This window comes from Dromiciops gliroides, chromosome 2 (genome assembly GCF_019393635.1).
Source record: "Dromiciops gliroides isolate mDroGli1 chromosome 2, mDroGli1.pri, whole genome shotgun sequence".
Taxonomy (NCBI): Eukaryota; Metazoa; Chordata; class Mammalia; order Microbiotheria; family Microbiotheriidae; genus Dromiciops; species Dromiciops gliroides.
Window position 1 is genome coordinate 594,040,381 of NC_057862.1, and position 24,492 is coordinate 594,064,872.

The window sequence follows — 24,492 nt, forward strand, 5'->3', positions numbered from 1 at the left end:
CAGTCAGGATTCCCCTCCAAGTCCCCAAAGCTACCTCAATTACTCAATGTCATTCTAACAACAAAAAGTCCTTATCATTCAATTTCACCTTGTTTTCTTATCTATTTCATTCCTCAACCAATATCTTTTGGCCTAGCTAGAACATTTTTCATTTTTTCGTTTCACTCATTCATAGCTCAGGTAGCATATTGCAACTTTCTGCTCCCAACAAGCCATTCTATTCCCTTGATTTTTCATCATTTCCCAAACATTCAGTTCAATTTGATTAAATTCAGTACAACAAACATTTATTAAGTGCCTTCTATGGTCAAGGCACTGTGTTAAGAAAGCAAGGTCCCTCCCCTCCAAGAGCTGAGGCTTCAAAAGAGGAGATAAAACAGATTCAGATGATTATAATGGAAATGAGGATAGGCTAAGTGCTAAAGGGAGGCTTAATATGTAATGAGGGTTTTGAGAGGGGAGAGATCACTCTGGCTGGGTACTGGGGGGGAAATTTTAGAGAGAAAGTGGCATCTGAATTGGGTTTGGAATAAGAGAATTTCCATAGGGATTGATGGAGGGAAAGAAGGATATAGTGGAAAACAGTTGAAAAGGGTTTGATGTGGGCTGGACTTTTGGGGTCAAATTGATCATGAGTCATCCCAAAAGAATTACAAGACTCAGTGACTTAGTTTCCCAAGTTTTATTGCAATACCGTGGGTGACCACAGGGAGAGAACCAGAATATTGGATTGGTATCTCTCAAATAAGGAAAGGAAAGACAGTTATATTTATAGTATGGACAAATTGATTATCAGTCTTATTATAATATTCTCCACCTTGGGGAGGTACAGGGGAGGGCCTGTCTTACTTATTATAATATTCTCCACCTTGGGGAGGTACAGAGGAGGGTTTATCCTAATTTGGAGTTCCTGGAGTCCTAAGCCAACCCCCGAGGTGGGTACCTTTTTCAGTGGAGGTGTGTTTTGGGGGCTTACAGTCATAAGGTGAATCTGGGGACAAATTTGGCCTTTTCTGCGCATGTCTCTTTCTGATTCCCATGGCTAGTTTCAAAATATCTCTATTTTTCATTAGAATTTCTATAGGTTGTCTTTTTAGTCTAAGGTCATAATGGCCTTTCTCCCTCTGTTTCCATTATAGACACTGATTTCTGTGGGTACAAGAACCTAGTATAGTAGTAGTAGTAGTAGCAGTAGTAGTAGGCCTCCACCAGTCGCAGACGACCATGGATCAGTGCCTTGAAGAGCCACAGGCCACAAGTGTGGCTTTGCAGTCCGATATGGGAGCCACAGCTCCTGAGTGACTTAGGACCAGTAACTGCCGCATCCCCTGTTGTATCTACCCCATGAGGAGTAGCTGGAGTGGGGCGGATCAATATGGAAAACAAGCTGTTGCCCATGCAGCAAGTTTTCCCTCTCTGTGACATTGGTGGATCCAAAGGAGAGGCAAAGTCAATACAGTTTGGCACCAGTGCCACCGCAGGAGTTGCCAGAGGGATGTGATGTCCAACATCCAACTGCCTAAGGGACTCCGACTCCTGATTTTTCCTCTTGGTTAACTCCTGAAGCCTTCCCCATATATGGGTATAGCCTCAAGGCAGCGGAGGTTTTAAATCAGGGTTACCTTCCCCTAGGCAGGTTGCCTACCAAGGCTAACAAGCCCCACCTGCCCGAAGTGACTGGTTTTAAGGCGCCAGTGACTCACCTTTGCCTCTTCCATTAACTGGGGTCTGACTCCCTTTTAGAGCTAATATCTGAATTAGAGCTTGGGTCTTGGGTTTTTCTATTAACCCTTTTTTGCCTCCTACATCAGGTTCAATGAATTCAGATAATTGTGATTAGAGCAGTTTGGCTAGAACATTGTTCTTCAAAGAGTAGAGAAACCAAAAGAGGAAATTCCATTCAGCATCTAATTCTCACCAAGGAGAAACTGGTTGCTGGGGTAGAAATGGTGGGAACCTTGAGAGGAAGTGACCACTCCATCTTAAAGTTTTTGATAAAGAAGGGAAGAAAATAAAGAATGTTCTCAAACATACCTTAGATTTTGTGAAAGCAGGTTTCAAAGGGGTCAGGGAAAGGTTAGGAAGGATCTCATGGACTAAAATTATTAATTATTAGCTAGCATTAATTATTAACTAGCATTTATACGGCACCTTAAGGTTTTTTGCAAAGTGCTTCATAAATATTATCTTATTTTATCCTTATAACAACCCTGGAGGGTAGGTGCTACTATCATGTCTATTTTACAGATGAGGAAATAGTGGCACACAGAAGTTAAGTAACTTGCCCAGGATCACACAACTAGCAAGTGTCCAAGTCAGAATTTGAACTCAGTTCTTCTTGAATCCAGGGTCAGCACTCTATCCATGGTGCTACTCAGTAGTCTCAGTGGAGCAACTAAGTGACTTCTCCAGTATCATTAAGCCAGTATGTGTCGGGGGTAAGATTCAAACCCAAGTTTTGCTTCTATTTTCTCTACCAATAAGAAAATTGTAAGACTAGAAAGTACATAATAAATATGGCTGATAGGGAGCTGCCAGCCAATTTTAATAAGGTCACAGTAAGAGAAGTCCTAGCTACCCTCAATAAATACTGAGAGAAGTGAATGTCACTGTCAATCATTTTTTCTTTTTCTTTTTTTTTTTTTTGTGAGGCAAATGGGGTTAAGTGACTTGCCCAGGGTCACACAGCTAGTAAGTGTTAAATGTCTGAGGCCAGATTTGAACTCAGGTACTCCTGAATCCAAGGCCAGTGCTCTATCCACTGCGCCATCTAGCTGCCCCACTGTCAATCATTTTTGAATAATAATGGAGAAGAGAGGTGCCACAAAATCGGAGAAGGGTAAACATTAACCAGACTCAAAAAGCAGAAGAGATAATCTTCAAAAAGCCAATGAACTTGACTTTTATTTCTGGTGAGATTCTAAAACATATTGCTAAAGGAAATAGTTATTAGAACCTAGAAAAAAGAAGCAACAATCCCAAAGAACCAGCATGGCTTCATCAAGAACAGATCGTGACTTTGGGTTCCTAAACTAGTATTGTAGATGCAGTGGAAGTGGGTGGGGTGGGTGGATGGGAACGGAGTTATAGTTTACTTAGATTTTAAGCTTGATGTAAGGAAAAACTTTCTAACAATCTGGGCTATCCAGCAGAGAAATATGCTGCCTTACAACACAGTAGGTTCTTTCTCATGGGAGGTCTGTAAGCAAATTTAGAGGGAATTTTTATTTTCTAGGTTAGTTGGAGTAGATGGCCACAGAGATTCCTTCTGGCCCAATCAACTCATGATTACATGATCACAGTGTTGTTGTTGTTTTTTGTCCTTCATTCTCAAAGAGGACCATGACATCAGGATATGATGTCATGACTTGCAGTAAATTAGATTTAAGTGAGGGAAGGGTGTACAAGGTCACCAACCTCACTCTCTCCTCTAGAGCCATCTGGGTCCAGTGGTAAAATATATATCAGGATGACTGGAGATGGCCCCAGATGTTTAAGGCAATTGGAGTTAAGAGACTTGCCCAGGGTCACACAGCTAGTAAGCGTCTGAGGTGAGATTTGAACTTGGATCCTGCCAAGGCCAGTGCTCTATCCAATGTGCCACCTAGCTGCCCTGATCATAGAGTACATGAAAGGGAAGAATGGGAAACTGGATTGGATTCAAGTTGTAAAGGGTTTAAGTGCTAAAGTAAGGAGTCTGGGACTTTTGTCCTAATCACTCGACTATACTTAGGAGTATCTTCAACCTGTTTATGTATTCACCCATATCAAAGAGAAAGGAGGATGCTAACACCATCTTCAAGGCATTTTTCATGTGAAAAGACAAGGCAGGAATCTTATTGTAAATGATTCTTTCTTTGTATGTAGTTGACTATTTAAAAGTCATCCTGGGGGGGCAGCTAAGTGGCACAGTGGATAAAGCACCAGCCCTGGATTCAGGAGGACCTGAGTTCAAATCCAGGCTTAGATACTGTGTGACCCTGGGCAAGTCACTTAACCCTCATTGCCCCATTACCCCCACCAAAAAAAAAAAAAAGTCAGCCTGCCTATAAGGAAGGAAATGCATTGGTCAAGCTGTGTTAGGATGTTGATTCAAATGGCTACCACTACCACTACCACTACCACTGTAGCCATTTTTTGCTAGTTCAAAATATTATTCGTCTAGCCTTTTGATGCTAATTTTCCTGTTTCCAGTCTCATCTATTATATAGTACCACCTCTCTTCCCCCAAACCATCTTTCTTAATCAACTTACTGACATTTCACTTGGCCAGAGAAACTCTGGCCAAAGTACACTCAGTAGATCAAAACCCTAGTGACTAATTTTATCAGATTTTTCCCATTATGTCAAGCTAAAGTAACGTTGCTGTTGTTATTATTGTTGTTGTTGTTTGTGGTGGAATTGAGTATAAAATCAACCTCTAGATTGGCCTTAAGGCAAATCTTATAAATTCAGAAATACAGAAATGGAAAGAACACTGTCCTGGCAGGCAGGAGGACCTAGGTAGATCTGCCACTAACTACCTACATGCCCTTGGTGAAGTCCCTCACCCTTGTGGGTCTCATATTTCCTTGCTCATAAAATGAGAAGATTGAACCTCAGGTCCTTTTTAGCTCAGAGATCACATATTATCAAATATAGTTAGAGAAAAATGGAAACATTTTCTTGACTGTCATTTCTTCTCCCTCCTAAATGATACCATAACCATTTGTAGCTAATACAATAGATTTGGTTACAGAGGAAGGACTGGGAAGTTTATGAATGTTTTGTGGGGCTCATCTGTCTTTCCCCTATTTTTCAATAAATATTTATTTGCCTATGAGAATAAAATAAGTCTCCCTTTGAGGTGGAGAGTTCCATATCACTTCATATAAATGGGCATCTTCCAGTCCTGAGTTATGGGTTGGTGGTGTCAGTACCAGGTATGTTTGGGTGAGGGCAAGCCCCAAGTATGGCTGTTTTCTTCTTAGTCCTGGCTTCTTCCCAAGCCCAGTGGGAGGACAAGGGGTGAAGGGAAGGGGCTACTTTGGTCTCCACTTACTTTGCCTCTACACACTGAGCGCACACACTCTACCAGTTGCCCAGTCTCTAGCTGAAATGCCCGGCAGCGCTTCATCTCCTGGTCCCACAGTTTCACAGCTCCTCCTTCTTTGGTCCTAAAAGGGAGTAGCAGGCATACTGAGAATAAGACCCTCACCTCCCCCACCCCACTTTCCACTCCCCTTACTAAGAATTTCATCAAGGGGTACAGTCAGTTTTTGACTCAGCTGGTCTCTGATAAATAATTGGCATGTATGAAAAACTACCGTCAAGTTTTTCTGTGGGTTCTGCTTTGCCATTCATGGCTCACATTCCTTTCAAGTTACCATGTAAGTGTCTAAGACAGGATTTGAATTCAGGTCTTCTGATTTCAAGTAGTGATATTCCATATTTTGAGAGATGAAAAAAAAGTGATCTGGAGAATCAGACTATGGCCTCTCCTAAACTCTGTCCTCTCCATGATGCGTCTTACCCTTGAAAGAGCTCCAGTGAGGAGCATGTTGTAAACACTAGAGAAATTCCATTTGCTTCAGGAATCCTTAATGTCTTTCAGGACCCTTTTAAATTGGACACTCTACAATTCACTCAACTATCTACATCTGGGGTTTTTGAAAGCAAACTGCTCTGCTGCTTTTCTTCTCTTACATCATCATGGATTGTTTGATCTAGGAACCTCTTGGAGAATAGCAGACATAGATCTCCCTTCCTGAACACGAGAGATAGGAGAATTAATATATAAGCATCCCTCTAGAGAAAATCCACACTTCTGAGGAAGAGAAGTTGTTGGCAACCCACCTCCCAGGGATAAACAGAAATGGCATAATATTTCTAGAAAGTGCTTAGCTTACGGTCTCTCCTTTCCACCAGTGACTATCAGTCCATCTCGAAGAGTTGTATACATTGTAAAGACTGGGCCTGTGTGAGCTTTGGCCACCAGCCTAATAAGAAAATGGTCCTTCCAGACATAGACATCTCCATTTATGGCGCCAGTGAAAGTGAGGTTGTTCTGGAAGCAAAAGAAATAAACCAATGTCAGAAATGGGCCTGATGCCTTTGACTAGATCCTCATCTGCTCAGCTTCAGTACCAAACCAGAACTATTTTGAAGCACATGCAAAAAAAAAAAAAGTTCAACTCTTAAGCATCTGTCATATTAAAGGCAAATAAGTAATAGAGGCAGATCATCCTGAACCATGGATAATATAGAAATCTTTTAGATTTGATTGCTGGAATGCACTACACATTTGTTCATTTTCATTAGTTTATCTTGCTAATGGTATTTTTTCCAGATCTCCATTAAAATGAATTTTTATTCCATGAGCATATACTGGCTGACAGAAGGAGAAAGCTCAGATACACGCTGGAGGGCAGGGGAAGACCATCTTGAGAGTCAATGTTTTCTGTGAGTGATCTATAAAGTAAAATAATTCATCCCATGATTATAAAAAAAATAAAAAGAGTGACCATCACTAACAATGAAGCATCTGCTGGCTGAAGAATCCCATTATTCCTAATTTTATCTGTATCTACTGAAAGGGAGTAACTGTGCCAAATCCCCTAGTGGGTGGAAGAGGCTGATTCAAGACAGGAGAGATTTTCCAAAGGGCTGAGAATAAAGGCAATCATGATTTAGTGGAGCAAATAATTTCCCCGTAATATCTTTTGGTACCTGTCCTAACTGCTAACTCAAAGAACTTAAGCAGCCTGGTTTGTTAGGGTGTAGTCACTCACAAGCATGATTTTTTTTTTTTTTTTGCGGGGCAATGGGGGTTAAGTGACTTGCCCAGGGTCACACAGCTAGTAAGTGTTAAGTTTCTGAGGCTGGATTTGAACTCAGGTCCTCCTGACTCCAGGGCTGGTGCTTTATCCATGGCGCCACCTAGCTGCCCCCACAAGCATGATTTTTATAGATCTGGATTTGGAAGAAATCTGAGAGGTCATCTAGTCTAATCCCTTTGCATTACAGGTGAGGAAACTGATAGCCAGGCAGGTTAGATTGTCACGTAAGTTGTGTCTAAGGTGAGACTTGAACCCAGGTTCTCTGACACCAGAGTCAATCCTTTGATTGCTTTGTTACCACTAGCAAATCCAGGTTTGGAAGTAGAGGTAAAGGAAAAATAAATGCCCCTTGCCTTGGGCAGAATTTCTTGTGTGACAGAGGTACTACTAGGAGGCTTGGCAATGTCTTCTGTTTACAGGGCCAGTTTTAAACCACCCGCCTTGTCCCCGGCTCCCCCCCCCCCGCCCCCAAGAGTGCTGTGTTTGAACTTACAGCACCAAAGGCCACAGAGAGCATTGTCTGCATTTTGGCACCTTCCGTGGATCCAATCACTCCTTTCTTGTAGAGCAGGGCACTGCCAGCCAGTGTCCAGAACTTCATGTGTTTGACCCCCACAGACACAAATTGTGTGTCGGAGTCTGGACGGAATTCAACTACAAATATTCGCTCAAGGTGGCCCCCTCGGCTGGCCACTTTGGCACCTGCATTAATGAGAAACATCAGCTGGATTGGTTTCACCACCCTCCTTTACCCAAACCTCTCTTTCCTAGGAAATCTCACCTTCGGCGGCTTTTGCTTTTTAACTCAGCAGTGAAGGGAATTTCCTCAAGAATATCAAGGCCTTTCTACCAGTAATTGTTGTACTTCTCATACTGAGCATATCCTTCCTTTATAACAAAAAGGCAGAGATCCAACTTATCTGAAGAGGAGATGCTATTTCACCAATAATAATACCATTATAATACTAGCCAACATTTCTTTTTTTTTTTCCTTTTTAGCCAACATTTCTATAGCTTTTCCTATGTGTCAAGGCACTGTTCTAAGCACTTTACAATTATTATCTCATTTGATTATTATAACAACACTAGGAAGTAGGGGCTATTATTATCCCTATTTACGGCTGAGGAAACTGAAACAAACCAAGGTTAAATGACTTGCCCAGGATCATACAGCTAATATCTGAGGTTGGATTTGAACTCAGGTCTTCCTGACTCCAGGGCTGACACTCTATCCACTATCCTATTCAGCTGTCCCCAAACCATCCTAATAATGATAATGATGATATAATGATAATAATGATAACATTAACAATAGCTTGCTAATAATGATCACAATGGCTAATATTTATATAGCACTTTTTCTTGCTATTATTATTAAGGCTTATTATGGTACTGCAGTTGATCTTCACAACACCCTGTGAGTTAGGTGCTATTATTATCCCCATTTTATAGATGAGAAAACCCAGTGAGGTTGTGATTTCTTCAGAGTCCCACCACAGATAAGTGTCTAGTTAGAATCTAATCTAAAGTCTAATCTAATTGGAGTCTTATCTAATTAGAATCAAATTCTGATTCTAACCTGGAATTTAAGCTTGTGTTGGAGCTAAAACAGAAAAAGACAAGTTGTTATTTCCTTTTACTTTTGCCTTTGCCCTTATTTTGCTATGTGACCAGGAGATAGTTGCTTTACTTCTGTAGTTCTTGTACAGGAAATAGGAGTAGAAAGCCATCCTCACACCAAGTCTCTGAAAGTTGAAAGAAAACACAGTCTCCACTTTACCTTCTTGCCATCGCCAGACTGTGATCGTATGCTCTGGGTCTACTCCTACTGACACCAGGAGCTTTCCAGTCGCACTGAAATTGATATAATTAACCCCTTTCGCATGGAAACACCGTAGCATTGAAAGTGTCTGTTTGCTCATTGCATCCCATATGTGGATTGAAGGCGTTGTTCCTGAGAATCGAAGAAAACACAATGAAGAATTAAGGTTGAAGTCACCAGTTGGTTTGCATTTGGTTGCTTTGGTTGGTTTGGTAAATTTAACCAGTTGGCTAAAGTACAAGTCTTATAAAAAAAAGAGACTAACTTAGGGGCAATTAAAATTTCATATTTGACTTGAGAAGTCAACAGCTATTCAATGTCTGGAAGAAAATGGGAAAACATCTGTTGCTCATGGAAAGACAGATAACTATGTAATTGACAAACACTCATGGAAGATTATATACAAAGAAACAAACTGGAATGGTATATGGTTTGTATCTTCAATTCATCTCGATACAACCAGCAGACATGAAACGTTGACAGGGTTTTGCTGTGTAGATGAAAACTACGCATAGATGAAACAGCCTTACCTGGGATTTCCACAATATCACCTGCATTGTGTGAGCAATGGCAATGAGGAAGCACCAAGGAAAAACAATAGCTAAAATGAGTCATATTTCTAATACTGAAACACTCAACACCAGCATCAGAATGCAAAAAATTAAATTTTAAAATGGACATGAGCTCAATGAAAACAAGCAGGAATACTGGTGAACTAAGCTAAAAACATGATCTTTGAAATGACCAAGTGAAAAACAATTTTGATAGAAGAACAAATGTGAGTCTGTCAGGTCCACATTTGTAGTTGGTGGGTTCCCAGGGCACAGCTGTGTCAGGAACACTGATTTGGGGAGATTCAGAGACAACCTCTCTTTATCCCCCCGCCCCCATACCCTGCCCCACACCACACCCTAGAAAACAGGGTATTAAAAGTCTGTCACTATTGACAAGTAAAATCTCTTAAGTTTGCAGGTCTTATCAACCTTTCATTTCATATCTTTGGGTCTGTTTGGATGGGGTTGAGAAATACTCCACGTATATCCTCTGGATAAGAAATAATACATTTATTGTGGATCCTTCAAATCACCAACCATCCAGAAGACATACTTAAGTAAAATGTTCAAAATCAATGACCACATTAACAAAGAAAGAGTAAAAGGTGACAACAACCCAGATTCCATATATGAAATGAAAAAAAATCCATCATTTCCAATAAATCAGTGTCCCTGATCATTTGGGAATATAGAATTTCTTAGTTAATACAGAGAATCTCCTACCTATTTGGCTGGTGGCTACCACATTTTTATACTTAGGGTGTTGGTTTACAGTCAAACAGAGAATGTCATCAGTGTGTTCCAGATAGAAACTCTGGCTTCCTAAAAAAAAGAAGAAGAAGAAGAAGAGAAAAGAAAGAAAGAAAAAACTTACTAACAACACAAAACACTTTTTAGAACAACTATTTCCTAAAGATTATTGTTGGTACATTAGAAGTGACTTTATTTTGTTTTGTTTTTGTTTTTGTTTTGCAGGGCAATGAGGCTTAAGTGACTTGCCCAGGGCCACACAGCTATTAAGTGTCAAGTGTCTGAAGCCCGATTTGAACTCAGGTCCTCCTGAATCCAGGGCTGGTGCTTTATCCACTGTACCACCTAGCTGCCCCAGAAGTGACTTTGTAAAAATGTGACATTTAAGATAATGTTCTTTTTTTTGTGTGTGTGAGGCAATTGGGGTTAAGTGACTTGCCCAGGGTCACACAGCTAGTAAGTGTTAAGTGTCTGAGGCTGGATTTGAACTCAGGTACTCCTGACTCCAGGGCCGGTGCTCTATCCACTGCACCACCTAGCTGCCCCCTTATGATAATGTTCTCCACACATGGCTCAAAAGAAGAGATGTGAGAGGATATTCCCCGCCTTTTCTTTGCAGAGGTCTATAGGTTTTGCATATTGCACATGTTTTCAGACTTTTCCCTATGTATTAATTGATTATGCTGATTTTTTCCTTCATCTTTTTTTGTCTTTAAAAATACTAATTGCTATATGTGATGACTCTCGAGCAGGAGGAGGAAGAGCACTGGGCTGGAGGGAACTCTGATGATATAAAAAACAAAAGACATCAGTAAAAATTTAATTAAAAAAGGATTATGTTCTCACTTGCAAGTGGTGCACTGAAGAATCAATTGGATTAACCAACAAGTATTTATTAAAGCCTTTCATAACCTGGCTCCATTTTCTTATCCCTTTTTGTTGTTGTTTAGTCATTTTCAGTGTCTGACTCTTTGAGACCCCATGTGGGATTTTCTTGGCAAAGATACTGTAGTGGTTTGCCATTCCCTTCTCCAGCCCATTTTACATATGAGGAAACTGAGGTAAATTGGATTAAGTGTCTTGCCCAGGGTCTCACAGCTAGTATCTGAGGCAGGATTTGACTCAGGAAAATGAGTCTTCCTGACTCCAGGCCCTACACTGTGTCTACTGTACAACTTACACCTTACTCCCTTCCAAGTACTTTTTTATCCTTTACTTTTTTATCACTGGCCTCCTTGGTGCTTCTCGCACACAGGACACTCCATTTCTCAACTCTGGGCATTTTCCCTAGCTGTCCCTCGTGCCTATTCTCCCTCCTTATCTTCAGTTCCTTGGCTTCCTTTAGGTTCTAGATAAAACCCTACCTGCTGCAGTCTACCTCTATCCCCTTATTGCTAAGTGTCTTCCCTCAAATACTTCTCCATTTTTTCCTGTCTATATCTTGATTGTACATATTTATTTGCTCGTTGTCTCCCTGTTAGATTGTGAGCTTCTTGAGTTCAGGAACTATATTTTCCTTTTTTGGTATCCTCATCTCTTATCACAGTGCCTGGCACATAGTCGGTGCTTGATAAATAAATATCTATTTACTTGTCTGGACTCACCATGCACTATATACAAAGGAGACACAAAGAAAGGAAAAGAGTCCCTGACTTCAAGAAGAACTTACATTTCTATTGGATTAGAACACACACACACACACACACACACACACACACACACACACAATTAATATAAGCTTGAAATCATCTGCATTCTGGACCTTGGGGAACATGTACTCTTTCCCTGGATGATAAACAAACTCTATTTAAATTCTTTCTGCTTCCTTATCTTGATTCTTAAATGTAGAGAACTAGGGATTCCAAAATAAGTAGTATTTGAGTCCTTTTCCAATGTCAGGAATGCTGGGCCCAAGCTTCCCAGAAGTCTCCTTTAAGGGTTGATATCTCAGAAAGCCATTTCCAGATGTTAAGCAAAACTGATTCATTAATTTCTCATTTGCCAGAAACAAAAGGATGCCTGCCAAGGGAAATGCAGGAAATGATAGAGAAAAAAGTCATTTGACTGCAGCTAATTATTCCTTCCCTATTGCTGAGAAGACGATCTGGTGACACATTGGAGTTAATCCATACTACCAGGGTTCTAGGCTCTACCTTGTTGTCATGGGATCTTAGGCAAGTCACAGCCTCTGGTTCTCAGTTTGCACATATGTAAAATGAAGAGACTCGGCTCAATGATCTTTTAAATCCCATTTAAATGATAAGATTCCAAGATCTGCCATTTTACTAAATATGCTTCACCTCAAAAATGACAAGTATAAAAGGGAAATTTTGTTTGGATCATAGTGGCATATCCTTTTAGAAATGAGAAATTCCTCTTATCTTCCATATAATCTCCTCTTTTCCTCTGACACTATTAGCTTCAGCCCAACTGATCTGTGCATGTAACTCTCAAGATGAATTACCCTCTGGGGGCAGCTAGGTGGCACAGTGGATAAAGCACCAGCCTTGGATTCAGGAGTACCTGAGTTCAAATCCGGCCTCAGACACACTTGACACTAGCTGTGTGACCCTGGGCAAGTCATTTAACCACCATTGCCCTGCAAAAAAAAAAAAAAAAAAAGATGCATTACCCCGCCTCTTGGGGGGGGGGGTGCTGTAGTAAAAATTAACTTGGGCTGAGATTGAGGGAAGAAAGAAAGACGCTTCAATACTTTGAAGATGGCTCTGAGTATGTTTCATTTATTTTTTCTTTTTTTGGGGGGGGCAGGGCAATGAGGGTTAATTGACTTGCCCAGGGTCACACAGTTAGTAAGTGCCAAGTGTCTGAGGTCAAATTTGAACTCAGGTCCTCCTGAATCCAGGGCCGGTGTTTTATTCACTGGGCCACCTAGCTGCCCCCACTCTGAGTATGTTTCAAGAGAAAACAAGTGGGATAAACTTGGGACCAAAAAGGACACAAAGGGAGATTTGGGAAAGGGTCGTTTGTTAAATTCCCATGACAAGCCCCCCCCCCGCCCCCAACAGGAAAACTATAAGAATAATCCCTGAAAATGATGCCTGTGTTTTGTATTATGAAGGTTTGGCTTCCTAGTTAATTCTGAATTTCCCACACTGGGCCTCATTTTTAATTACCTGTGGAAAGGTTCTGAACTATGCCTGCTGCTGCAGTGTGGAAGATTATATCGGCACCATCATTAAGGTAATGCAGGTTATTACGACAATCGAATCCTCTATAGCCAAATACATGATCTAAAGCCAGCTCCTACATTTATGGACAAAGAAAAAAAAGAGAGGCGCCCAAGAATAGAAGAATAAAACAGTGTTAGGTGAAAAAACAAGTACGCATCAAGAATCATTTGGTTCAATCAGTAAAAAGACTTCATTCTTGAACAGTTTAGGAGAAAATGAAGGATTCCATTTTGCCATCTATGTTACAGTTTGTTAATTAAAGGGCAAAATGTCTTCTGAGTTTTGGAAATAAACGGAGTTTTCTTCATGTTCTGACTAAAGGTCACATTTTAAGTTTTATATCAATAAAAATCCACAGCCTTTAAGTAAGGAGAGTCATAGCATGAACTCAAAGGCATACTCAGATGATTCTGAAAAACAAAGCAGAAAAATACTGTGCATGCCATCTTGATTTTTCATCTGGGAACTTACCCTGAATAGCTTTGAGACACATTTTCACTTTAAAGGAGAGTAGCTATGGTTATAGCTCAAGAGCATCCTCTCTCTGTCTTGTCCATGCAGGCAAATAAACCCATCAGCTCTAAGTCCCTAAGACAGCATATATCAAATTAAAAGCAAAACAGGTGAAGCTCCTCACCTCGACCAGTTTCTTTTTTTTGGTGATATTATTCTTTTGCAGTTTTTCTGGTTGGGGAGCTGCCCTGCTCACTGGTGGCCTGAAAGAGACATTGGCCAACATGAGCATCATGAGCGACAAAGAGATCTTCACATTCAGAATCAGAATCTATGGGCAAGTGTGGCCTTTTAAGATCACTCTTGTCAGCCTCATATCTCTTCTCCCTTTCTCTATCCTTTTGGGCTTCTTCCTTTTGGCACAGTAGGAGTAACCAGACAATGTTAAGTGGTGACAACATAAACTTGAGTGATCTCCCCATGCCTAACTCACTTGCTTTCAAGTGAAATGTCTTGAGGTGACCTCTTTTCATTATTTCTTGAAGACCAGATAGTGTATCAGAGAAACCAGAAAGAATGAATGCAATTTCCAAAGGCTATTGATTTAAAACCAAAAGGGGACTAACTGGTCATTGGGAGACTCTGGCTTCCTTTTAGCAGAACATACCTGAGACCACAGTTTTCCATTACCTACTGCCTATGTATCAATATAAGGACATACTCCTTGTTTCCACTAAGTCTCAAAACCCCAATTTCTGTTCTTAACCACTTAGTTTATGGATAATGGCATAGGTTCAAATGGGGTACAATCACTGGGATTTTGAGAACCAAGTCTTTGTAGAATATAGATAAATTTCAATCATCCAAAAAGGCAAAGGAGATGGTTTTCTTTTCTTTTTTTGGCAGGGCAATGAGGGTTAAGTGACTTTCCCAGGGTCACACAGCTAGTAAGTGTCAAGTGTCTGATGCCAGATTTGAACCCAGGTCCTCTCCTGAATCCAGGGCTGGTGCTTTATCCACTGTGCCCTCTAGCTGCCCCCAAAGAAGATGTTTTTTTAATAGTCCTGGTTGCAGTTAGTTTTATGACACAGATAATTTTATTCTGTGAAGAACATGCCAGATAAGACATCAAAATGTACTTCATCAAACATCAAAGCTAAAAACTCATTGTCTGTGTTCTGAAGGAAGCTCAAGGTGTTATGACAACTGGGGGAAGAATTTAGCCAAAATCCTCAAATTTGCTAAAAAATCGAAATGGTCTTTTAGTTCATGCCCTGGCCCACATCACACTCTTACGGACAAAGTCGAAATATATGTTAGCATGCCTCAAAAGCTCTTTTACCCATCCATTTGGATGAGGCATAAAGGAGGATAAAATTTCATATCAACTAATCAGCAGTTTCTGTAATGTGATTTCCCCACAAATCAAATATGGATTCCTTAAAAAGTGAACTATTTTTAATGTGCTGTGTAGATAAAAACAGTCCAATGTAGGTTTTTCCTAAAATTCACTTCTCCAACCATACAGAAAGAAGAGAGACACAAATGCAAAATCCGCTCCTTATGTATTCATTACATACATCAGTCAACTAGTCTTGTGATACGTGAAGAGAAAACATTACCTGGATCCCCTTGTAAGCAGCAAACAAAGCCAAGTGAGAAACTTAGTACAGTTTAGAGGAGCATTGGCAAATCATCTTATTCATGCACAAGCATTTTTCAAGGGAACAGACATTCCTGTGTGGCACAAACCATGCTTTTCAAGCATGCTAGCAAAGGACTAAAACAGAAACGAAAGAGTGCACCAGTCTACAAATGCAGAAAGCTCCTACCCTGACGTCACTGGGCAAACTCTGCACTAAAGCGCCTACAGAATAGGGAGAAAAAAGGAAGCTCTGTCAATGCTTCCCACACACTTTACGTGAAGTTACTAACGCCTCCTATGGACTTTGGTTATTTTTGGGTGTGCTGTCGACAAATTGTTGTTGTCAGAAACATAATAACATCCTCCTTGAATGCTGTGGAGAGTTTCACACAATGGATGTTTTGTTCTTGATTCAAATCTAACTCATAATTTAGCCTAATAATTCGCAGTGTTTACTAGTAGGCCAACTTGCCTGTTGGAACAGTTTGGCTTTTTTTTTCCACTGGGGAAAACAAGACACCTTTATTTTCTCTGAAACTGCTCAATCCAAACAGATTACGTAATCTTCAGTGATAACTGGACCAAATGGTGCTATAGTAACCACCAAATAATGGGTAGAAAGCAGTTCTCTACACAACTACATTCCCCAGCTCACGTCACTGGTGACTAAATCGAGGGAACTCAGGATGCCGGGGACATGCCGTTTCACACAGTTAGACACTTTCTTTCTCCACGTTAATTGTCCCTTCCCATGACGTCTGCTCTTTTTTCTGTTTTAGTAGAACTTTCAAATGAAATTCCTGGGTTTACTCTTTTACCTAAGCATGTTTAAGTATATGATAAAAGCAAGCCAGGGATTGTGATGAGAGCAAGAGGACAATATGGCTATGGCATGGTTCATAAAGAATTATTTGATATTAAACACATGGTTTATTTTCAAGAAACACACAGGCTGTGGATATATATGTACATATATATGTACGCGTATATATACACATATATAATCTAAATAGAAAGAGTATGCATACAAGCACAAATACCATATATTTATATATACATGAATGTATATATATATACACACAAAGGGCATTCGATGCATTTTTCACCTTTATATTCATTTAAAAAACTGAAATGTAAAGCAATATCAGAAAGTTTTTCTTCTTTTTTTTTTTTTTTCACAAGCATATGATCAAAGCTATATTGCTTCCAAACTGAAGATGAGAGGGGCAAGGGGAAGAGACCTGCATTGTAGCAAATTAAGCGAATTATAAGTAATTACTCTTTGGGACTTTTTCTTCATGAAAACTTAGTTCTGAAAATTCATAGAAAACCTGAGCTTTTCCAGTGTACTGTTAATACTTACTTGACAATTCCCTGCCTCCAAAGGAAAGCAAGTTAAAACATAATACAAGTATTAAAGCTTTCTTTCCAGTTATCCATAAAATTTCAAACCCTGGACACTAAGAATTATTCAGTGGCTCTAAATCCTTCAAGATTTAGACTTCACCAGAGATGTGGCCTTGCAAAAGCTGTTCTCTGTGGGTATGAGTAGGCTAAGGGGGAGTTCACTCAACTTAAGTCAATCAACTATTTTGTAGTGAGTTGGTTACTCCAAATGCCATACGGGGTGAGAGGTAGGTCAACAATGTGTTCAGTTAGGGCACATAAGTGGCAAAGGTGCACAAATGAGACAAGAACTATGGTGAAGGAAGGATGAAGAAAGAAAAGGAGGAAGAAAGAAAAGGAAGGAAGGAAGGGAGGGAGGGAGGGAGGGAAGGAGAGAGGAAGGAAGGAAGGGAGGAAAGAAGGAAGGAAGGCAGGCTTTATAGGAAAAATAAGGGGTCTCAGAGAAATGGGAGGGAAAGGATTGAGAAAGGAAGGACAAAGAAGAAAGGAACTTTATAGGAAAAATAGTGGGTCTCTGAGAGGGGAGGGAATAAAGATGACAAAGAATTATTTCATCAAATATTCAAGATAAGAAAGAGAAAGAGTTTAGAAAGAGAAAATGAAACAAAAGTAAACACTGGGCAGATTAGAAGAAAAAATGAAAAGGTATGTAAATCATAGAGAATGCAATAAGTAAGCAAAACTTAGGTACAGGTCACTTAACGGTCTAATTCTATGTTTTGTCTAATGCTTTTTTTTTGTTGCCTGTCATGATTCACTCAGCTAGAAGTCCACTAGAATCCTCAGATCTTTTTCACATCAACTATTTTCTAGCTATGACTCAGCTATCACATACTTGTATAATTGACTTTAAAAAATTCAAATGTAGTACTTCAATTTCATCTCCTAACATTTGGTTAATCATTCTAGTCAGCTGAATTCTCTGAATCTTGATCCTGAAATATGGATTGTTGGTTATATCTCTTAGTTGGAAATTTGATAGGCAAGCCATCTAGGCCTTCATCCAAAGTACTGGAAAGTTGTTTTACTGCACAGGGACAAGGTCAGATCCCTGAGGCACTTCCTTAGAGACCTCCCTTCAAGATGAAATAAGCCCTGTCATTGGTCTATATTATGACAACAGATGATGGTGATTGCCTGGGATTAACATAGGATTTAGAGTTGGAAGGAGTGCTGGAACCAGCTCATACTGGCTTGCAAGAGCAGATAGTTAAATTTTGAGTATGAGCATTTGCACTTTGGTAATTAGTCAATGCTATAAATCAGGGCTTAATTGATTGTTTTGTTGTTTTTTAGGTGATGGAAAAAAAAGAAAGTGATGGAGAAAATGTCAACAATTCAGACTAAACTTAAAAGTGTGTTGTACATACTTTTTTTTTTAATGGAGAGCCAGTTGTTAAACATTTACCAGCACACCTTTAATCCTTAGAAATCATTTTAGTTGTGTAATGATTGGAATGACGCCACCTACTAGAGACTTGCTGTGGAAAAGCTCCACCATGAGGAAAATGCCTCAGAGGCATTGTGGCTTTTCCTTGGCGTCAGGAAATGACGTTTGCTCATGGGTGCTGTCTATCAAGGCTACCAGCCAATCAACTTGAGGAGCCTCCTATGGTCTGGGAGGAGACAGGAAGGAGGAAAGGGAGCCTGCGCAGAGAGCGCTGGCCCTTTTTGGCTTCCTGACTTGATGGTGGTGGCGGCAGAGGACTTCACAGGAAATTTGAGGAAAGATAGGAATGCCAGGCTGTTAGAATTCTGTTCTCAATCTTTTTCTTTCTATTTTCCAATAAACCCTTAAAAACCTAAACTCGTTTTATCAGTGATTTTTAGTCAGTTTCCCCCAAACTGGGGGAACAGATTAGAATCCACTTTTAGAATCTTAAATTACACAGTTGGGATTTTTTTTTAAAGAAATCATTTTAGTTTATTATGCTCATAAATGAGACCTAGAGAACTGAAATAACTATTTTCCTTTCCACTTCAAAAAGTCCTCAGTTAACAAAGGGAAGGACTGAGAAAAACATTTGGAAGAGAGTATTGAGCAAAGGATTCATTCATAGAGAAAAAAAATATAGGGTCTGAATAGACAAGAAATTAATCAAAATCTAAAGACGAAGCAACCTGAGAATCAACAGGGGAAGAAAATATTGAAAACAAAGAGAAATGAATTCCCATTAAATTTTTAAATTTTTAATTTTTTTTGGTGAGGCTGTTGGAGTTAAGTGACTTGCCCAGGGTCACACAGCTAGTAAGTGTTAAGTGTCTGAGGCCGGATTTGAACTCAGGTCCTCCTGAATCCAGGGCCGGTGCTCTATCCACTGTGCCATCTACCTGCCCCTCCCATTAAATTTTTACAAAGTGATGGGGATGGGAGAGATTTAGCGATTTTTAAAATAGGGTAAATCCGGCAATGTATAAAACTCTCATCCCTCACAAAAAACCATTGCGTTCAAATTCTAAGTTGTGTTAGAAACCGTTCAAAGTTCATTTCAGAACATTTTGTGAAACTTCATACTCCATCCCACTCTTGAGTGTGTATGCTTAACATACAAGCACACACAAACAGACATGTATACAAAGTTATGCTCCAAGATGATCTCAGAGAAGTCTGCATGCACATAGCGGTTCACATTCCAGTGTCTTAGGTGCTCCGTGCTTCCAGAACCAAAGTCAATTAGTTGATTTTAGAGCTTCCTCAACTTCCTCTGGGGTCATAAGAGCTGCATCAAAGGCAGCCTCAGCTTTCCTTTCACAAACATTTTAAAGAATGATAGTGAAATAAGATGGGAATGAAGACTGTGAACTCCACTGGACAAACTTATCACCTTGATGTGGCCACTTGACAAAAAGGCACTAAAGATAAAATGATGCTGAATTCCTTATTATTAGTGATTTCCAAGATTCAAATTATCATCAAATGATGAAAGATGATATAAAGGCTTTTATACCAGGTTTAGGGGGTGTTACCGGTTAATCACCAACAAACATTTGTTAAGCATTTGTAGGGCACTGTGTCCCTGACATCAAGGAACTGACAATATAATGAGGAAGATATCATGTATGTAAGTAGGTATATACCAGGTCTTTGAGAGGGGGTGAAGGGAGGGAACAAGCATTGATTAAACACCTACTGTGTGTGCTTTACAAATATCTTATTTGATCTTCCCAACAACCCTATGAGGTATGTGCTATTATTATCCCAATTTTACAAATGGAGAAACTGAAACAGACAGGTCACACAGCTAGGAAGTGTCTGAGCCTAGATTTGAACTCAGGTCTTCCTGAATGTAGGCCCAGCATTGCTTTATCCACTGTACTACCTAGTTGCCTGTGGTCCTTGATTGGCCAAGAAACAAGGTTCTTTAAATGTTAATGTGTTCATATTCTTTTTTTTTTTTTTTTAGTGAGGCAATTGGGGTTAAGTGACTTGCCCAGGGTCACACAGCTAGTAAGTGTTAAGTGTCTGAGACCGGATTTGAACTCAGGTATTCCTGACTCCAGGGCCGGTATTCTATCCACTGCGCCACCTAGCTGCCCCAATGTGTTCATATTCTTAAAAAATCAGGGAAACCTCCATTTTAGACACTAACATCACTTTAAGCAATATTTGATTTGATTTAAACTTTTAAATATATAATATACATATATCCTTTCAAGCAATATATGAGCTAGAAATTCCTCTGTAAGTTTACTTTGAGAATACCTTCTCAGCTATCAGATAGGTAGCCTATAATGCTGAGAAAAAGAAGAAAGCAGTCTGACATTGGAAGCAACTATGTTCTCAGAACTAAGGATCCGAGTGACCAGTTAGGTCCTTGATTAGAAGAAACACAAATCAATGGGTCAAAAGCTGGAATACACTCCTCTGAATAAAATTTGTCTTCTTCCAAATGAAAAATGCGTACTACCTATTTGAGGTATATAAATATATATACATATATATATATATATATATATATATATTTACTTATTTATTTTTTTTTACTACTGTAAGGGTAGGGATTGACCAGATCCATCAGTCAACTCAATCTCACCCCACTTAAAGTGAGTGGTGACTAGATGCTATGCCCTGATACCTCTTTCATATGAAAACCATGTCTCTAATAATTTTAGACTAAGTGTGGAAAAGAACTTGGTCAGTTTAGATGTCCTTGAGAGCCACTGAATGAACTGAAGTGACGTTGCATTTAAAAAAAAATGTTTTTAGATTGATTGAGAAAAGTTGGTCATGCCCTACGAGCTACTTATAAAATAGCCAACAAGTTTGGAACCTAGAGATTAGAGTCTGGCAGCTTGGGTGGCTACCCTTTCAGCCAAGTCACTAAGAAAGAATCACTTGGTGGGGGAAGAAGAGAGACCAGGTCTTGGCCTTGGTCTTGAACTATTATCCCCACAGCCACCCAAACCCTAGGCCAGAGGAGAATTTTGTGAACTTCAAAAGTATGGGAGAACTTAGGCTTCCCGTTGGCATCCTAGCAGAGTCCCTGGAACAGTTGATAGCATTGTTTGTATCAAGAGCTGAGGACGGATTGGATGCAGTGAAAAGAGGCAGATTTAAAGCTCTACAAGGAACCCAGGAGAAACATTATACTATACTTAATGGGAACATCATGAGGACTTCGGCAAAAGGACTTCTAGGAGTTGGGTGCCACTTCCTTTGACACATCTACTCTAAGTTTGGTTCTCCTTTCTACTATGTTCTGCATATACTTGGGAGAGAATGTGTCATACACTTTTAGGGGGAACTATTTTTCGAAGACCTTAGTAAATATTCCTAACTAAAAGCTAATTAATGGGGGCAGCTAGGTGACACAGTGAATAAAGCACCAGCCCTGGATTCAGGAGGACCTGAGTTCAAATCTGGCCTGAGACACTTGACACTTACTAGCTGTATGACCCTGGGCAAGTCACTTAACCCCAACTGCCTCACCAAAAAAAAAAAGTTAATTAATTCTGTGAAATATCAATCGATAATCATGGGGATAAATGCTCAAGTAGGGGTGTGGAGGTATAACATTAGAAGTGATACCCTGGGGCAGCTAGATGGTGAAGTGGATAGAGCACTGGCCCTGGAGTCAGGAGTACTTGAGTTCAAACCTGGCCTCAGACACTTAATACTTACTAGCTGTGTGACCCTGGGCAAGTCACTTAACCCTAATTGCCTCACTAAAAATAAAAAAAAAAGAAGTGATATCCCTAAATTTGTGAAGAAAGATATAGTCAGTCAAGTTCTGGGGGTCCAGGCTAAGAATTGAATGAGAATTGAGTGAGAGTAGCCACAAAGTCTATATGCATTAGGCTTGAGTAGATAGGTGCTAACTGAAGGAGGAGTATGATTTCCTAGTTTTACTTATTCCCTCCTACAGTTTCCTGACACTATACCTATAATTCTTTGTCTCCTGGTATCCTCTTTATGGTAAAATAAAACAAGTTATTCAAAAATTCATATTAAATTTAAGTCCTTTTATGATATTAAAATCCTAAAAGTATTAGTTGTATCAATAACATCACTTCAAGCAAACACAGAAAAGGACAAGAGAAAATGCATAAGTAAATTAATTTTTCAGTGTCACAATCTTTTTTACTTTAAAATCAGGTGACTACTCTACAATCTTAGTAGAATTATCTAGCTAGGTAACAAATCTCTTTTTGTATTTTTCTTTTAGGTAATGGGAGTCTGAGTCTATAATTGTATTGATTTGTGGATTCCCAGTAAGGAAACTCCCTTAATCAGTGCAGAACAGCAACAACCAATCTAGGGGCACTGATGTGTTAACAGGGTCCCTGAGACCTTTTTAGGTCAGCAAAGTCAGAACTGTTTTCATAAGACCACTAAGGCATCATTTGCCTTTTTCACTCTTACTCTCACCCAGGCATACACTAGAGTTTTCCAGAGGCTACATGACTTGTGAATTAAAGCTTTAGTTGCAGATATGAAGACTGAGTTAATGTATCATCTATAGAACTGTACCTTTGCCTTACAAATGGATGGGTCTACAGACATGGCTTGACTTGTTTAGCCTTCTGTTCTGTATCAGCACCAAGTAATCATTGAAAGATCTTTTATGTGAATTTTGGGCAAGAAACACAAGTGGTGCTGAAATATCCAGTGTTGAGTAACTTTTTTGAATCTCATGGTTTAATCTTGGAGCAACTGTGTTGACCTTTGCACTGATGGTGCAAAAACAATAGTGGGCAAAACTGCTGGTGTCTTAGCCCACACAAATCAAAGCAATGACACCACACTGTACTACTACTGGTCATTGTATTCTTCATTGCCATGAACTCTCAATACAGATAGTATTTAATATTATTTAGGGAAAAAAGATGTCAATTTTACCTGTGTCTTTGATGAAGCAATAAAAATTATTCATTTGATTAAATCTTGATCCTTGAGTACATGTCTTTTTCTGTGAGATAAATTTAGAAGTTAGTATAAAATACTTCTGAGGTGCAATGGTGATCTTGAGGAAAAGCACTTGTGTGATTGCAAGTTGTGAGTTGCTTTTTTGGGGGGGGGGGAGACAATTGGGGTTAAGTGACTTGCCCAGGGTCACACAGCTAGTAAGTGTTAAACATCTGAGGTTAGATTTGAACTCAGGTCCTCCTGAATCCAGGGCCAGTGCTCTATCCACTGTGCCACCTAGTTGCCCCTGTGAGCTGCTTTTTTTTTTACTGACACAACTGACACAAACTCTGGTTATTCAGACTTAGGTCTTTGGCATTTTCTTGAAAATGAATGAAGTGAACCTGTCACTTCCTGGGAAACAACTGTCAGTATTTGTCGCCTATGATAAAATTCAAGATTTCAAGCAGAAATTAAAATTTTGGAAAGCTTGTATCTACTACAGTGAGCTTGATAACTTCTCAGCATTTAAGGACTTTTCTGATGAGCTTGGTGGTGATGATCATGTTCTTCCATTAGTTTGTAGTATATTTAAGGAGATAATTCTCCTCACTGGAGCCTGTAAGAAGTGGTGATGATGATGAATGTGATTTTTTACTATTGTATAGTGAAATGTGTCAGCATTTGGAAGATCTCAGTTGAAGAAGTATTTTTCTTTCTTTTCTTTTTCTTTTTTAGTGAGGCAATTGGGGTCAAGTGACTTGCCTAGAGTCACACAGCTAGTAAGTGTTAAGTATCTGAGGCTGGATTTGAACTCAGGTACTCCTGACTCCAGGGCCGGTGCTCTACCCACTGCACCACCTAGCTGCCCCAATAAGTATTTTTCAACTGACTAAATGCATGATGTTATAAAGCCATGCATGGTAAAACATCTATTTAAAGTATAAGATAGTCTAATGGATTGTAATATAACAAGAGTATGAAAAGTTCATTGGTATGATTTCAGGGTCCACATTACAACTAATCCTTAAGAAACTACTACTTTCTTCCACAATTATGTGGAAAATACTCTCCCCTTTTCCAACTACTTATTTATTTTTCATGCACTTCAACCAAAGCAACATATCACCATACACTGAATCTAGAAACAGATATGAGTATATAGCTATAGTCTCTCTCTCTCTCTCTCTTTTTTTTTTTTGGTGAGGCACTTGGGGTTAAGTGATTTGCTCAGGGTCACACAGCCAGTAAGTGTTAAGTGTCTGAGGCTGGATTTGAACTCAGGTCCTCCTGACTCCAGGGCTGGTGCTTTATCCACTGCGCTACCTAGCTGCCCCATAGCTATAGTCTCTTAAACAGACTATTAAAGAAATTTGCGAAAATGTAAAACAATGCTATTCTTCTCACTACAATTTGTTTTGGAACATAAAATTATTTTTCATAAATATGTTATGAGTATTGACATGTAATGAGGTTATCATTATTACTTTAAATGATTAATCAAAA

At 39.6% G+C, this 24,492-nt stretch overlaps 1 protein-coding gene across 1 annotated transcript in view; it reads right to left on the minus strand.

Moving 5' to 3' along the window:
• Nucleotides 1-24,492, minus strand: part of EML6 (EMAP like 6) — a 325,245-nt gene that overhangs the window by 19,502 nt on the left and 281,251 nt on the right. The window contains 9 exon segments of the mRNA XM_043989586.1: nucleotides 5,042-5,156; nucleotides 5,889-6,046; nucleotides 7,312-7,520; nucleotides 8,599-8,772; nucleotides 9,918-10,016; nucleotides 13,079-13,208; nucleotides 13,773-13,851; nucleotides 15,211-15,219; nucleotides 16,597-16,611. Coding sequence (XP_043845521.1) covers nucleotides 5,042-5,156; nucleotides 5,889-6,046; nucleotides 7,312-7,520; nucleotides 8,599-8,772; nucleotides 9,918-10,016; nucleotides 13,079-13,208; nucleotides 13,773-13,851; nucleotides 15,211-15,219; nucleotides 16,597-16,611 — 988 coding nt within the window.